The 15,862-nt window shown below is 48.3% G+C and overlaps 2 protein-coding genes across 3 annotated transcripts in view; both read right to left on the bottom strand.

Moving 5' to 3' along the window:
* Window positions 1–2,028: 2,028 nt before the first annotated feature.
* On the bottom strand, window positions 2,029–14,803 carry PGLS (6-phosphogluconolactonase). 2 transcript variants are annotated; one of them, XM_038126417.1, is made up of 5 exons: window positions 13,658–14,803; window positions 11,392–11,499; window positions 8,874–8,975; window positions 5,972–6,112; window positions 2,029–2,840 (listed from the first exon to the last, which is right to left on the bottom strand). In XM_038126417.1, exons 1-5 carry the CDS (start codon window positions 13,925–13,927, stop codon window positions 2,703–2,705), a joined length of 759 nt encoding a protein of 252 aa, XP_037982345.1. In that variant the 5' UTR covers window positions 13,928–14,803; the 3' UTR covers window positions 2,029–2,702. The 2 variants fall into 2 exon arrangements, with proteins under 2 accessions (XP_037982345.1, XP_037982346.1); XM_038126418.1 differs by lacking the exon at window positions 2,029–2,840 and adding an exon at window positions 4,378–4,473.
* Window positions 14,804–15,347: 544 nt separating this feature from the next.
* The window catches only part of WDR46 (WD repeat domain 46), a 13,233-nt gene continuing 12,718 nt past the window's right edge, over window positions 15,348–15,862 (bottom strand). Inside the window, exons 8-9 of the mRNA XM_038126310.1 lie at window positions 15,551–15,612; window positions 15,348–15,505 (exon numbers count right to left, since the gene is read on the bottom strand). Coding sequence (XP_037982238.1) covers window positions 15,348–15,505; window positions 15,551–15,612 — 220 coding nt within the window. The remainder of the gene's footprint in view (window positions 15,506–15,550; window positions 15,613–15,862) is intronic.

Here is a 15,862-nt window from a genome sequence, read left to right as displayed (position 1 = left end):
TTTTTTCCCTCCCACCCCTCCCAGTCCAAATTCCCAATTTTCCCGTGGATAAAAGTGGAATTTTTCCCATTCTTGGCTCCAAATGGACCCAAAATCTGCTTTTTTCAGTCCAATTTTATCCCTCCCAGTCCCTCCCAGTCCAAATTCCCAATTTTCCCATGGATAAAAACGGGAATTTTTCCCATTCCTGCTTCCAAACGGACCCAAAATCTGCTTTTTTCAGCCCAATTTCATCCCTCCCAGTCCCTCCCAGTTCATCCCAGTCCCTCCCAGTTTGAATTCCCAATTATCCCATGGCTAAAAAAGGGAATTTTCCCCATTTTTGGTTCCAAACTGACCCAAAATCCCCTTTTTTCACCCCAATTTCATCCCTCCCACCCCTCCCAGTCCCTCCCAGTTCATCCCAGTTTATCCCAGTCCCTCCCAGTTTGAATTCCCAATTTTCCCGTGGATAAAAACGGGAATTTTCCCCATTTTTGATTCCAAACAGACCCAAAATCTCCTTTTTTCACCCCAATTTCATCCCTCCCACCCCTCCCAGTCCCTCCCAGTTTATCCCAGTCCGAACTCCCAATTTTCCCATGGATAAAAGTGGAAATTTTTGTCATTCTTGGTTCCAAACTGACCCAAAATCTGCTTTTTTCACCCCAATTTTATCCCTCCCAGTCCAAATCCCCAATTTTCCCATGGATAAAAACGAGAATTTTCCCCATTTTTGGCTCCAAACAGACCCAAAATCCCCTTTTTTCACCCCAATTTTTTCCCTCCCACCCCTCCCAGTCCAAATTCCCAATTTTCCCGTGGATAAAAACGGGAATTTTCCCCATTTTTGGTTCCAAACCGACCCAAAATCTCCTTTTTTCACCCCAATTTCATCCCTCCCACCCCTCCCAGTCCCTCCCAGTCCAAATTCCCAATTTTCCCATGGATAAAAACGGGAATTTTTCCCATTTTTGGTTCCAAACCGACCCAAAATCCCCTTTTTTCACCCCAATTTCCCCCTGCCACAGTTGCAGCTCAGCCAAAGCACCGTTTATTCCAAAAAAAAATCAAAATAAAAGCTCCTAAAAACCCAAAATCTCCTTTTTTGGTCCATTTTTATCCCGTTTTTCCTCTCCCAGTTCCCGCTGGGATCCCCAGCTCCGCTCCCGATTCCCGAATTTTGGGATTTTTTGTGATTTTTTTGGGTTTTTTTCCCAAAATTTTGAGGATTTCCTGGGAATTTCCAGCTCAGCCAAAGCGCCCCTTGGTCCCAAAAAAATCCAGCTAAAAACCACCAAAAAAAGAGTCCAAAAATTAAAAAAATCCACTCCAAAATCCCAAAAAAAGAGCCCAAAAATCTCAGTGGAATTTCAGAATTCCCAACTTTTTTTTTTCCCGCGGGAATTCCCAATTCCTGGAGTGGTTTTTGTGGGAAAAATCTCCATTTTTGGGATATTTTTAATGGGATTTTTTTCATTTGAAGGACAGTTTTCCATGGAATTCCTCTATTTTAAGGATATTTTCCCCATTTTTCCTTGGAATTCCTCCATTTCAAGGACATTTTTCCAGGAATTCCTCCATTTTGAGAACCTTTTTCCATGGAATTCCTCAATTTTAAAGACATTTTCCCCATTTTTCCATGGAATTCCTCCATTCCAAGGACAGTTTTCCATGGAATTTCTCAATTTTAAGGATATTTTTCCCATTTTTCCTTGGAATTCCTCTATTTCAAGGTCATTTTTCCATGGAATTCCTCCATTTTAAGAACCTTTTTCCATGGAATTCCTCCATTTTTAGGACATTTTCCATTTTTTCCATGGAATTCCTCCATTTTAAGGACATTTTTCCATGGAATTCCTTTATTTTAAAGATATTTTTCCCATTTTTCCTTGGAATTCCTCCATTTTAGGAACATTTTCCTGGGAATTCCTCAATTTAAGAACATTTTCCCCATTTTTCCATGGAATTCCTCTATTTCAAGGACTTTTTCCATGGAATTTCACAATTTTTAGGACATTTTTTCCAGGAATTCCTCCATTTTGAGAACATTTTTCCATGGAATTCCTCCATTTTTAGGACATTTTTCCATTTTTCCATGGAATTCCTCCATTTTAAGGACATTTTTCCCAGGAATTCCTCCATTCCCAGGACATTTTCCCCAGGAATTCCAGCCCTAAAATGAGAAATAATTCATTTCCCATGGGAGTTTTCACTTCCAGGGCCATTTTTCCTGGGAATTGAGGAATTCCCAGCCCATTTTTCCATGGAATTCCTCCATTTCAAGGACATTTTTCAATTTTTCCATGGAATTCCTCCATTTTAAGGGCATTTTCCAGGAATTCCTCCATTTTGAGAACATTTTTCCATGGAATTCCTCAATTTTTAGGACATTTTTCCGTTTTTCTATGGAATTCTTCCATTTTAAGGACATTTTTCTATGGAATTTCTCCATTATAAGAATCTTTTTCCATGGAATTCCTCCATTTCAAGGACATTTTTCCCCATTTTCCCATGGAATTCCTCCATTTTAAGGACATTTCTCATGGAATTCCTCCATTTTAAGGACATTTCTCATGGAATTCCTCCATTTTAAGGACATTTCTCATGGAATTCCTCCATTTTGAGAACATTTCCCCACAAATTCCTCCATTCCCAGCCCATTTTTCCCCCTTTTCCCCAGGAATTCTTCGGCTCCGGGGCCGTTTTCCCGGGAATGTCCCTCAGTTTCCGGAAGGTTCCTCCGGGGGGAGGCGCAGCTCGGCCGCCGCCTCCCGGTCCAGGATCCAGCGCAGGCGCCCCGAGCGCGGCCGGAGCCGGGCGGCCGGCAGCGGGGGCTGCTCCTGCTGCTCCAGCAGCCGCTGCCGGGGCGAAAACGGGACAATTTGGGGAATTAGCAAAAAAAATGGGGATTTTAGAAAAAAAAATGGGGATTTTAGCAAAAAAAATGATGATTTTAGCCAAAAAAATGGGGAAATTAGCCCCAAAAATGGGGAAATTAGCCCCAAAAATCGGGAAATTAACCCCAAAAATCGGGAAATTAACCCCAAATCCCAGACTGAACCCCAAAAACGGGGAAATTAGCCACAGAAATGGGGGAATTAGCCCCAAAAATGGGGATTTTAACCCAAAAAACAGGGAAATTAGCCCCAAAAATGGGGAAATTAGCCCCAAAAAACAATGATTTTAGCCCCCAAAATGGCGATTTTAGCCCCAAAAATGGGGAATTAGCCCCAAAAAACAATGATTTTAGCCCCCAAAATGGGGACTTTAACCCCAAAAATGGGGAAATTAGCCCCAAAAATGGGGAAATTTGCCCCAAAAATGGGGACTTTAACCCCAAAAATGGGGAAATTAGCCCCAAAAATGGAGATTTTAACCCCAAAAATGGGGAATTAGCCCCAAAAATGGGGATTTTAACCCCAAAAATCGGGAAATTAACCCCAAATCCCAGACTGAACCCCAAAAAATGGGGAAATTAGTACCTAAATGGCAATTTTAACCCCAAAATTGGTGATTTGAGCGCGGCCGGAGCCGGGCGGCCGGCAGCGGGGGCTGCTCCTGCTGCTCCAGCAGCCGCTGCCGGGGCAAAAACGGGACAATTTGGGAAATTAGCAAAAGAAAAAATGGGGATTTTAGCAAAAAAAATGGGGATTTTAGCCCCAAAAATGGGGAAATTAGGCCCAAAAATGGGGATTTTAACCCCAAAAGTGGCAATTTTAGCCCCAAAAATGGGGATTTTAACCCCAAAAGTGGCAATTTTAGCCCCAAAAATGGGGATTTTAGCCCAAAAAACGATGATTTTAGCCCAAAAATGGGGATTCTAACCCCAAAAATGGGGATTCTAACCCCAAAAATGGGGAAATTAACCCCAAATCCCAGACTGAACCCCAAAAACGGGGAAATTAGCCCCAAAATTGGTGATTTGAGCGCGGCCGGAGCCGGGCGGCCGGCAGCGGGGGCTGCTCCTGCTGCTCCAGCAGCCGCTGCCGGGGCGAAAACGGGAAAATTTGGGGAATTAGCAAAAAAAATGGGGATTTTAGCAAAAAAAATGGGGATTTTAGCAAAAAAAATGGGGATTTTAGCCAAAAAAATGGGGAAATTAGCCCCAAAAACGGCAATTTTAATGCCATAAATTGGGAAATTAACCCCAAATCCCAGACTGAGCCCCAAAAACGAGGAAATTAGCCCCAAAAATGGGGATTTTAGCCCAAAAAACGATGATTTTAGCCCAAAAAAAGGCGATTTTAGTCCAAAAAATGGGGATTTTAGCCAAAAAAATGGGCAAATTAGCCCCAAAAATTGGGTTTTTAATGCCAAAACTGGTGATTTTAGCCCCAAAAATCGGGAAACTAACCCCAAATCCCAGACTGAACCCCCAAACCAGGGAAAGTAGCCCCAGAAATGGCAATTTTAACCCCAAAATTGGTGATTTGAGCGCGGCCGGAGCCGGGCGGCCGGCAGCGGGGGCTGCTCCTGCTGCTCCAGCAGCCGCTGCCGGGGCGAAAACGGGAAAATTTGGGGAATTAGCAAAAAAAATGGGGATTTTAGAAAAAAAAATGGGGATTTTAGCAAAAAAAATGATGATTTTAGCCAAAAAAATGGGGAAATTAGCCCCAAAAATCGGGAAATTAGCCCCAAAAATCGGGAAATTAACCCCAAAAATCGGGAAATTAACCCCAAATCCCAGACTGAACCCCAAAAACGGGGAAATTAGCCACAGAAATGGGGGAATTAGCCCCAAAAATGGGGATTTTAACCCAAAAAACAGGGAAATTAGCCCCAAAAATGGGGAAATTAGCCCCAAAAAACAATGATTTTAGCCCCCAAAATGGCGATTTTAGCCCCAAAAATGGGGAATTAGCCCCAAAAATGGGGAAATTTGCCCCAAAAATGGCGATTTTAACCCCAAAAATCGGGAAATTAACCCCAAATCCCAGACTGAACCCCAAAAATGGGGAAATTAGCCCCAAAAATGGGGAAATTAGCCCCAAAAATGAAGATATTAGCCCCAAAAATGGCGATTTTAACCCCAAAAATTGGAAAACTAACCCCAAATCCCAGACTGAACCCCAAAACCGGGGAAATTAGCCCCAAAAATGGGGATTTCAGCCCCAAACCTTGAGGACGGGGGCCTTGGCGGCGCCGCTGGCCACCAGCAGCAGGGACTGGGAGCTCAAAAATGGGAATGAACCCCAAAAAACCAGGAATGAACCCCAAAATCCAGGAATTGACCCCAAAATCCCCAAAAAGAACTCCAAATTCCTGGGAATTGACCCCAAAATCCTGGAATTCGAGCTCAAAATCCCCAAAAATAGCTCCAAAAATCGTTGGTTTAACCCCAAAAACCCAGGCTAGAACTCCAAAAAAACGGGATTGAAGCCCAAAACCCTTGGGAATTAACCCCAAAAAATGGGATTGAAGCCAAAAATCCCAGGATTTTCCCCCAAAAATGCCAATTTTGAGGGCGAACCTTGAGGACGGGGGCCTTGGCGGCGCCGCTGGCCACCAGCAGCAGGGACTGGGAGTTCAAAAATGGGAATGAACCCCAAAAAACAGGACTGAACCCCAAAATCCCAGGATTTGACCCCAAAAATCTGGAATTGACCCCAAAATCCTGGAATTCGAGCTCAAAATCCCCAAAAATAGCTCCAAAAATCATTGGTTTAACCCCAAAAATCCAGGATTTAACCCCCAAAAAATGGGATTTAACCCCAAAAAACCAGGATTTAAACCCCAAAAAATAGGATTAACCCAAAAAACCAGGATTTAAACCCTGAAAACCAGGATATAACCCCAAAAACCCAGGATTTAACCCCCAAAAAATGGGATTTAATCCAAAAAACCCCAGGATTTAACCCCCGAAAACTGGGATTTAACCCCCAAAAATCAGGATTTAACCCCAAAACTCTTGGGAATTAACCCCAAAAAATGGGACTGAACCCCAAAATCCCAGGATTTGACCCCAGAAATGGCAATTTCAGCCCCAAACCTTGAGGACGGGGGCCTTGGCGGCGCCGCTGGCCACCAGCAGCAGGGCGCGCGCCGCGTTGAGCAGCGGCAGCGTCATCGTCACCCGCCGGGGAGGAGGCTTGGGAGAGTCCTCCAGGAACGACACCAGGGAACGCTGCTCCTGGAAAAACGGGAATAATAAACGGGAAAAACATTGGAAAAACAGCGGGGAATAACGGGGAAAAATACAGGGAAATAATGGGGGAAAATGGGGAAAATAATGGGGAAAATGGGGAAAAATACAGGGAAATAATGGGGGGAAATGGGGAAAAAATGGGGGGAAAATGGGGAAAAATACAGGGAAAAAATGGGGAAAATAATGGGGAAAATGGGGAAAAAATGGGGAAAAATGGGGGGAAAATGGGGGAAAATACAGGGAAATTCAGGGGAAAATGGGGGAAAAATGGGGGGAAAATGGGGAAAAATACAGGGAAATAATGGGGGGAAATGGGGAAAAAATGGGGGGAAAATGGGGAAAAATACAGGGAAATAATGGGGGAAAATGGGGAAAATAATGGGGAAAATGGGGAAAAAATGGGGAAAAATGGGGGGAAAATGGGGGAAAATACAGGGAAATTCAGGGAAAGATAGCACAAAAAATGGGGAAAAAATGGGGAAAATAATGGGAAATTAATGGGAAAATAATGGGAGAAATGGGGAAAATAATGGGGAAAATATTGGGGAAAATGGGGGAAATAATGGGGGAAAATGGGGGAAATAATGGGAAAAATGGGGAAAATAATGGGAAAAATAATGGGAAAAATACAGGGAAATTCAGGGAAAAATAGCACAAAAAATGGGGAAAAAAGGGGAAATAATGGGAAAAATAATGGGGGAAAATGGGGGAAAATAGAGGGAAATTCAGGGAAAAATAGCACAAAAAACGGGGAAAAAATGGGAAAAAATACAGGGAAATTCAGGGGGAAATTGCACAAAAAACGAGGAAAAAATGGGGAAAAATTGGGAAAAAATGGGGAAAAATGGGGAAAATAATGGGGAAAATAGCACAGAAAATGGGGAAGAAATGGGAAAAAATGGGGGAAAAGGGGGGAAATAATGGGGGAAAATAGCACAAAAAATGGGGAAAAAATGGGGGAAATGGGGAAGATCCAGGGGAAAATAATGGGAAAAATACAGGGAAATGCAGGGAAAAATAGCACAAAAATGGGGAAAAAAATGGGAAATAATGGGGAAAAATAATGGGAAAAATGGGGGAAATAATGGGGGAAAATGGGGAAAATAATGGGGGAAAATAGCACAAAAAATGGGGAAAATAATGGGGAAAATAATGGGGAAAATGGGAAAATCCAGGAGAAGATAATGGGGAAAATACAGGGAAATGCAGGGGAAAATAGCACAAAAAACAGGGAAAAAATGGGGAAAAATGGAGAAAAAATGGGAAAAAATACAGGGAAATTCAGGGAAAAATAGCACAAAAAATGGGGAAAAATGGGGAAAATTTGGGAAAATAATGGGGGAAAATGGGGGAAATACAGGGAAATTCAGGGAAAAATAGCACAAAAAAACAGGGGAAAAAAGGGGGAAAATGGGGGAAATAATGGGAAAATAATGGGAAAAATGGGGAAAAATGGGGAAAAATGGGGAAAAAATGGCGAAAATGGGGGAAATAATGGGGAAAAAATGGGGAAAAATACAGGGAAATTCAGGGAAAGATAGGACAAAAAATGGGGAAAAAATGGGAAAAAAAAGGGAAATGCAGGGAAAAATAACACAAAAAACGGGTAAGAAATGGGGGAAATAATGGGAAAAAATGGGAAAATAATGGGAAAAATATAGGGAAATACAGGGAAATGCACAAAAAACGGGGAAAAAATGGGGAAAAAATGGGGAAAATAATGGGGAAAAATGGGGGAAATAATGGGGAAAATTAATGGGAAAAATGGGGAAAATACGGGGGGAAATAGCACAGAAAATGGGGGAAAAATGGGGAAAGTAATGGGGAAAAATGGGGAAAAATGGGGGAAATAATGGGGAAAAATAGCACAAAAAATGGGGAAATAATGGGAAAATAATGGGGGAAAATAATGGGAAATTCAGGGGAAAATAGCACAAAAAATGGGGGAAAAATGGGGAAAATAATGGGAAAATAATGGGAGAAATGGGGAAAATAATGGGGAAAATATTGGGGAAAATGGGGAAATAATGGGGAAAATAATGGGAAAAATGGGGAAATAATGGGAAAAATGGGGAAAAATGGGGGAAATCATGGAGGAAAATAATGGGAAAAATGGGGAAATAATGGGAAAAATGGGGAAAAATGGGGGAAATCATGGAGGAAATAACGGGAAAAATGGGGAAATAATGGGGAAAATAATGGGGAAAATGGGGAAAATCATTGCAAAATGGAGGAAATAATGGGGAAATAATGGGGAAATAATGGGGAAATAATGGGAAAAATGGAGGAAATAATGGGGAAAAATGGGAAAACAATGGGGAAAAATGGGGGAAAATGGGGGAAAATGGGGGGAAATGGAGAAAATGGGGAAATAATGGGGAAAATAATGGGAAAATAATGGGGGAAAATGGGGAAATAATGAGAAAAATGGAGAAATAATGGGGATATCATGAGAAAAATGGGGAAAATAATGGGAAAAATGGGGGAAATAATGGGAAAAATGGGGGAAAAATGGGGGAAAGCATGGAGGAAATAACGGGAAAAATGGGGAAATAATGGGGAAAATAATGGGAAAAATGCGAAAATAATGGGAAAAAATGAGAAAATTGGGAAAAAAAAAAAGGGAAAAATGGGGAAAATAACAGGAAAAGCAGGAGAAACGCAGGGAGAGCGGTGGGGGAAGCTCCCAGCATTCCGGGAGCCGCCCAAACCGCGGGATTGGCGGGAATTGCGGGAAGGGCGGTACCTGGAGCAGGGCGTGGCCCGGGAACAGCGAGCAGGTGTGCCCGTCCGGCCCCACCCCCAGCAGCAGCAGGTCAAACCGCGGAGGCTCCTCGCCCGGGAACGCCTGCAGCGCGGGACGGACCAGTGCGGACCAGTATAAACCAGTATAAACCGGTATGAACCGGTATAAACCGGTATAAACCGGTATGAACCAGTATAAACCAGTACGGACCAGTATAAACCAGTCTAGACTAGTTCGGACCAGTTCAGACCAGTATAAACCAGTATGGACCAGTATAAACCAGTATAAACCGGTATGAACCAGTATAAACCAGTACACACCAGTATAAACCGGTATAAACCAGTATAAACCAGTATAAACCAGTATAAACCGGTATAAACCAGTATAAACCAGTACGGACCGGTATAAACCAGTATAAACCGGTATGAACCAGTATAAACCAGTACGGACCAGTATAAACCAGTATAAACCGGTATAAACCAGTACGGACCAGTATAAACCAGTATAAACCAGTATAAACCGGTATAAAGCAGTATAAACCAGTACGGACCGGTATAAACCAGTATAAACCGGTATGAACCAGTATAAACCAGTACACACCAGTATAAACCGGTATAAACCGGTATAAACCAGTATAAACCAGTATAAACCAGTATAAACCGGTATAAACCAGTATAAACCAGTACGGACCGGTATAAACCAGTATAAACCGGTATGAACCAGTATAAACCAGTACGGACCAGTATAAACCAGTATAAACCGGTATGAACCGGTATGAACCAGTATAAACCAGTACACACCAGTATAAACCGGTATAAACCAGTATAAACCGGTATAAACCGGTATGAACCAGTATAAACCAGTATAAACCAGTATAAACCGGTATGAACCAGTATAAACCAGTACACACCAGTATAAACCGGTATAAACCAGTATAAACCGGTATAAACCAGTATAAACCGGTATAAACCGGTATAAACCAGTATAAACCAGTATGGACCAGTATAAACCAGTATAAACCGGTATAAACCAGTATAAACCAGTATAAACCGGTATAAACCAGTATAAACCGGTATAAACCAGTATAAACCGGTATAAACCAGTATGGACCGGTATAAACCGGTATAAACCAGTATAAACCGGTATAAACCAGTATAAACCAGTATAAACCAGTATGGACCGGTATAAACCGGTATAAACCAGTATAAACCAGTATAAACCGGTATAAACCAGTACACACCAGTATAAACCGGTATAAACCAGTATAAACCGGTATAAACCAGTACGGACCAGTATAAACCAGTATAAACCAGTATAAACCAGTACGGACCAGTATAAACCAGTATGAACCAGTATAAACCAGTATAAACCGGTATGAACCAGTATAAACCAGTACGGACCAGTATAAACCAGTATAAACCGGTATGAACCAGTATAAACCGGTACGGACCAGTATAAACCGGCATAAACCGGTATAAACCAGTATAAACCGGTATAAACCAGTATAAACCGGTATGAACCAGTATAAACCAGTACACACCAGTATAAACCGGCATAAACCAGTACAGACCAGTATAAACCGGTATAAACCGGTATGGACCAGTATAAACCAGTATAAACCAGTATAAACCGGCATAAACCGGCATAAACCAGTATAAACCAGTATAAACCGGTATAAACCAGTATAAACCAGTATAAACCAGTATAAACCAGTATAAACCGGTATAAACCAGTATAAACCCGTATAAACCGGTATAAACCAGTACGGACCAGTTCAGACAAATATAAACTAGTATAGACCAGTATAAACCAGTACAGACCATTTCGGACCAGTATAAACCAGTACGGACCAGTATAAACCAGTACCCCCAGTCCCATTCCCAGTGCTCCCAGTCCATCCCAGTGCCCCCAGTCCCTCTCAGTGCTCCCAGTCCATCCCAGTTTCCCCAGTCCCCATTCCCAGTTCTCCCAGTCCCATTCCCAGCGCTCCCAGTCCCATTCCCAGTGCTCCCAGTCCCCCCCAGTCCCTCCCAGTAACCCAGTTTAACCCTTTCCAGCCCCAGCTCCTCTCCCAGTTTGCCCCCAGTCCCCCCCAGTGCTCCCAGTCCCCATTCCCAGTGCTCCCAGTTTGCCCCAGTCCCATTCCCAGTGCTCCCAGTCCATCCCAGTTCCCCCAGTCCCATTCCCATTCCCTCCCAGTCCATCCCAGTTTCCCCCAGTCCCATTTCCAGCGCTCCCAGTCCCATTCCCAGTGCTCCCAGTTCCCCCAGCCCCCATTCCCAGTGCTCCCAGTACCTTTGAGTCCATCCCAGTCCCCCCCAGTCCCCATTCCGAGTTTCCCCCAGTCCCTCCCACTGCTCCCAGTTCCCCCAGTCCCATTCCCAGTGCTCCCAGTCCCTCCCAGTCCATCCCAGTTTCCCCAGTCCCCATTCCCAGTTCTCCCAGTCCCATTCCCAGTGCTCCCAGTCCCTCCCAGTTTCCCCCAGTCCCTCCCAGTCCATCCCAGTTTGCCCAGTACCTTCCTCAGCTGCTCCTCGTAGTCGCGGGCGGCCTCGGCCGGGCCCAGCTCGGGGCTGACCCAGAGCACCTGGGGGCCGGGGGGGGCAAACTGGGAGAGCAGCTGGGCCTGGAGGGGTTAAACTGGGTTAAACTGGGGTTAAACTGGGTCAAACTGGGAGAGCAGCTGGGCCTGGAGGGGTTAAACTGGGTCAAACTGGGTTAAACTGGGAGAGCAGCTGGGCCTGGAGGGGTTAAACTGGGTTAAACTGGGTCAAACTGGGTTAAACTGGGAGAGCAGCTGGGCCTGAAAGGGTTAAACTGGGTTAAACTGGGAGAGCAGCTGGGCCTGGAGGGGTTAAACTGGGTTAAACTGGGTTAAACTGGGAGAGCAGCTGGGCCTGGAGGGGTTAAACTGGGTTAAACTGGGTTAAACTGGGAGAGCAGCTGGGCCTGGAGGGGTTAAACTGGGTTAAACTGGGCTAAACTGGGAGAGCAGCTGGGCCTGGAGGGGTTAAACTGGGTTAAACTGGGTTAAACTGGGAGAGCAGCTGGGCCTGGAGGGGTTAAACTGGGTTAAACTGGGTTAAACTGGGAGAGCAGCTGGGCCTGGAGGGGTTAAACTGGGTTAAACTGGGTTAAACTGGGAGAGCAGCTGGGCCTGGAGGGGTTAAACTGGGTTAAACTGGGTTAAACTGGGTTAAACTGGGAGAGCAGCTGGGCCTGGAGGGGTTAAACTGGGTTAAACTGGGAGAGCAGCTGGGCCTGAAAGGGTTAAACTGGGTTAAACTGGGCTAAACTGGGAGAGCAGCTGGGCCTGGAGGGGTTAAACTGGGTTAAACTGGGTTAAACTGGGAGCACTGGGAAAAGCTGAGGGGAATCAGGAGGGACTGGGAGGGAAATGGGGGGAACTGAGGGGGAACTGGGACAAACTGGGAGCACTGGGAGGAGCTGAGGGGAGTCAGGAGACACTGAGAGGGAACTGAGGGGGGAACTGGGCCAGACTGGGCCAAACTGGGAGCACTGGGAGGAACTGGGAGGAGCTGGGAGGAGCTGAGGGGAGTCAGGAGGGACTGGGATGAACTGGGCCAAACTGGGAGCACTGGGAGCACTGGGAGGAGCTGAGGGGAATCAGGAGGGACTGGGAGGGAACTGAGGGGGAACTGGGCCCGACTGGGCCAGACTGGGAGGAACTGGGAGGAACTGAGGGGGTGAGTGAGGAGAGACTGGGAGGGAAATGAGGGGGGAACTGGGCCAAACTGGGCCAGACTGGGAGCACTGGGAAGAACTGGGAGGAGCTGAGGGGAGTCAGGAGACACTGAGGGGGAACTGAGGGGGGAACTGGGCCAAACTGGGATGAACTGGGCCAAACTGGGAGCACTGGGAGGAGCTGAGGGGAGACACGGAGGGACTGGGAGGGAACAGAGGGGGGAACTGGGCCAAACTGGGATGAACTGGGAGCACTGGGAGGAACTGGGAGGAGCTGAGGGGAGTCAGGAGGGACTGGGAGGGAACTGAGGGGGGAACTGGGCCAAACTGGGCCAGACTGGGAGCACTGGGAGGAGCTGGGAGGAGCTGAGGGGAGTCAGGAGACACTGAGAGGGAACTGAGGGGGGAACTGGGCCAAACTGGGATGAACTGGGAGGAACTGGGAGGACTGGGAGGAGCTGAGGGGAGTCAGGAGGGACTGAGGGGGGAACTGGGCCAGACTGGGATGAACTGGGAGCACTGGGAGCACTGGGAGGGACTGAGAGGAGTCAGGAGGGACTGAGAGGGAACTGAGGGGGGACTGGGCCAGACTGGGAGGGACTGGGCCAGACTGGGCCAAACTGGGAGCACTGGGAGGAGCTGAGGGGAGTCAGGAGGGACTGAGAGGGGAACTGGGCCAAACTGGGAGCACTGGGAGGGACTGAGAGGAGTCAGGAGGGACTGAGAGGGAACTGAGGGGGGACTGGGCCAGACTGGGATGAACTGGGCCAGACTGGGAGCACTGGGAGCACTGGGAGGAGCTGAGGGGAGTCAGGAGGGACTGGGAGGGAACTGAGGGGGGAACTGGGCCAAACTGGGCCAAACTGGGAGCACTGGGAGGAGCTGAGGGGGTGAGTGAGGAGAGACTGGGAGGGAAATGGGGGGGGAACTGGGCCCGACTGGGCCAAACTGGGAGCACTGGGAGGAGCTGAGGGGAGTCAGGAGGGACTGGGAGGGAACTGAGGGAGGAACTGGGCCAGACTGGGAGGGCCTGGTGGGAAGCGGCGGGGCCCCGGAGCCCCTCGCGGCGCGGCGCTCACCCGGTAGGCGCCGCCGGTGCTCTCGGGGTGCTCGAGCGGCACCAGGCGCTCGTCGCAGAACGCCACGAGCCAGCGCGACGGGTCGGAGCCGGGGGTCGCGCTGAGGGCGGGCGGCAGCTCCCGCGCCAGCAGCGGCACCAGCGAGCCCCCGGACAGCCCCAGCGTGAAGCGGCCGCCGCTCGCCACCGCCTCGGCCGCCGCCTCCGCCACCATCCGCGCCAGGGCCGCGCCGAGCTCGCCCGGGGTCGGGAACACCGACACGGCCGCCATGATGGCGGCGCCGAGGGGGAAGAAGAACGGGGAAGTGACGTCAGCAGCGCGACGCGTTGCTAAGCGACCGTGGGTCTAGCATAGGAAGTTGCGTCAGAGCGCGGCGCGTTGCTCAGCAACGCGCGGCCTAGCGCGGCCTAGTGAAGCCTCGGCCTTGCGTGGCGGCGCTGCCCGGCGGAGCGCGGCTGCCTCGCCGCCCTTCTCCCGCTTCACCCCCACACAAACCCGCCCTCCCTTTTTCCCCCCGAGCCCCGCAGCACAGCACGAGGCACAGTCGCTGGTTTTTAATGGCCTCGCGGTCAGGCACAACCAAACGGAGCGAATCGGGTTAAAAACGGCCCAAATGGGTTAATTGCAATAAATACGTCCGTGCTGGCCACAAAGGTGTCCCTAGTGGGGTTAATTAGGCACGAGTTAGTGGTTAATTAGCGCTGTCGGAGCTAATAAGCGCCTCTGATGGCGAGTCCCGGTTTTCCTTGGAATTCTGCTCTTTTCCCTCAGAAAAAAAGTCACAATTTTCCTGGAAATTCCTGGGAATTCTGCTGGGTTCCTCCTCGATCCTTGGGAACGCCGCTGCTCTACAGTCACATCCCGCTTTTTTTCCTTAAAATCCCTCTGTTCTCCAGGAAACCGCCGGGATATCTGCTCTCTTACAGGAATTTCTGCTGTTTCCCAGGAAATCCAGGGTGCGTTCCCAGCAGGATTATCGAGCTTTTCAGGATCCCAGGGAGGTCTTTCAGTCGGATTTTCATTTTTTTCAGCAGGATTTTCAGGTTTTTGGGATCCCAGGGAGGTTTCCGGGCTCAGAACCCGGATTTCCCGGAGCAGAGCCGGGCGTGCATCTCCCACCCTGGGGGATTTTCGGGATTTTGGGATCCCAGGCTGTTTTTTCCAGATCCCAGCAGGTTTTCCAGGATCCCAGGGAGGTTTTCCAGTAGGATTTTCAGGTTTTTGGGATCCCAGGAGTGTTTCCGGGCTCAGAACCCGGATTTCCCGGAGCAGAGCCGTGCGTGCATCTCCCGTCCAGGGGGATTTTCGGGATTTTGGGATCCCAGGCTGTTTTTTCCAGATCCCAGCAGGATTTCCAGGATCCCAGGGAGGTTTTCCAGTGGAATTTTCAGGATCCCAGGGAGGTTTCCGGGCTCAGAACCCGGATTTCCCGGAGCAGAGCCGCGCGTTCATCTCCCACCCTGGGGGATTTTCGGGATTTTGGGATCCCAGGGGTGTTTTTGGGCTCAGAACCCGGATTTCCCGGAGCAGAGCCGCGCGTGCCTCTCCCACCCTGGGGGATTTTCGGGATTTTGGGATCCCAGGGGTGTTTTTGGGCTCAGAACCCGGATTTCCCGGAGCAGAGCCGCGCGTGCCTCTCCCTTTCTGGGGGATTTTCAGGTTTTTTGGGATCCCAGGGGTGTTTTTGGGCTCAGAACCCGGATTTCCCGGAGCAGAGCCGCGCGTGCCTCTCCCCGTCCAGGGGGACGTAGCGGCCCTGCTGGGGGTCCAGCACGAAGAGGGGCTCGGGCACCACCCGGGGGTCCCAGCCCTCCGCCCGCAGCCGCGTCTTCTGCAGCTTGAAGGTGCCTGGGAAGGGAAACGCCGCTCAGGCCACGCCCCCTTTGGACACACCCTCGTCAGGCCACACCCCTTTAGTTCCCACCCATTTAAACTCCACCCCTTTTGGCCACACCCTATGAAGCCACACCCACATAGGACCACACCCCTTTAGGCCCCTCCCCTCAAACCCAATTCAGCCCCACCCCTTTAGGCGCCTCCCCTCAAACCCCATTAAGCTCCACCCCATTAAGCTCCACCCCTTTAGGCTCCACCCCTTTAATCCCCACCCCTTTAATCCCCACTCCTTTAAGCCCAACCCCTTTATGCTCCACCCCTTTATGCTCCACCCCTTTAAGCTCCACCCCTTTAAGCCCCACCCATTTA

Source organism: Motacilla alba, unplaced genomic scaffold (assembly GCF_015832195.1).
Source record: "Motacilla alba alba isolate MOTALB_02 unplaced genomic scaffold, Motacilla_alba_V1.0_pri HiC_scaffold_34, whole genome shotgun sequence".
Lineage (NCBI taxonomy): Eukaryota > Metazoa > Chordata > Aves > Passeriformes > Motacillidae > Motacilla > Motacilla alba.
The sequence above is the reverse complement of the archived record's forward strand: the minus strand, read 5'-3'. Positions and strand labels throughout refer to the sequence as shown.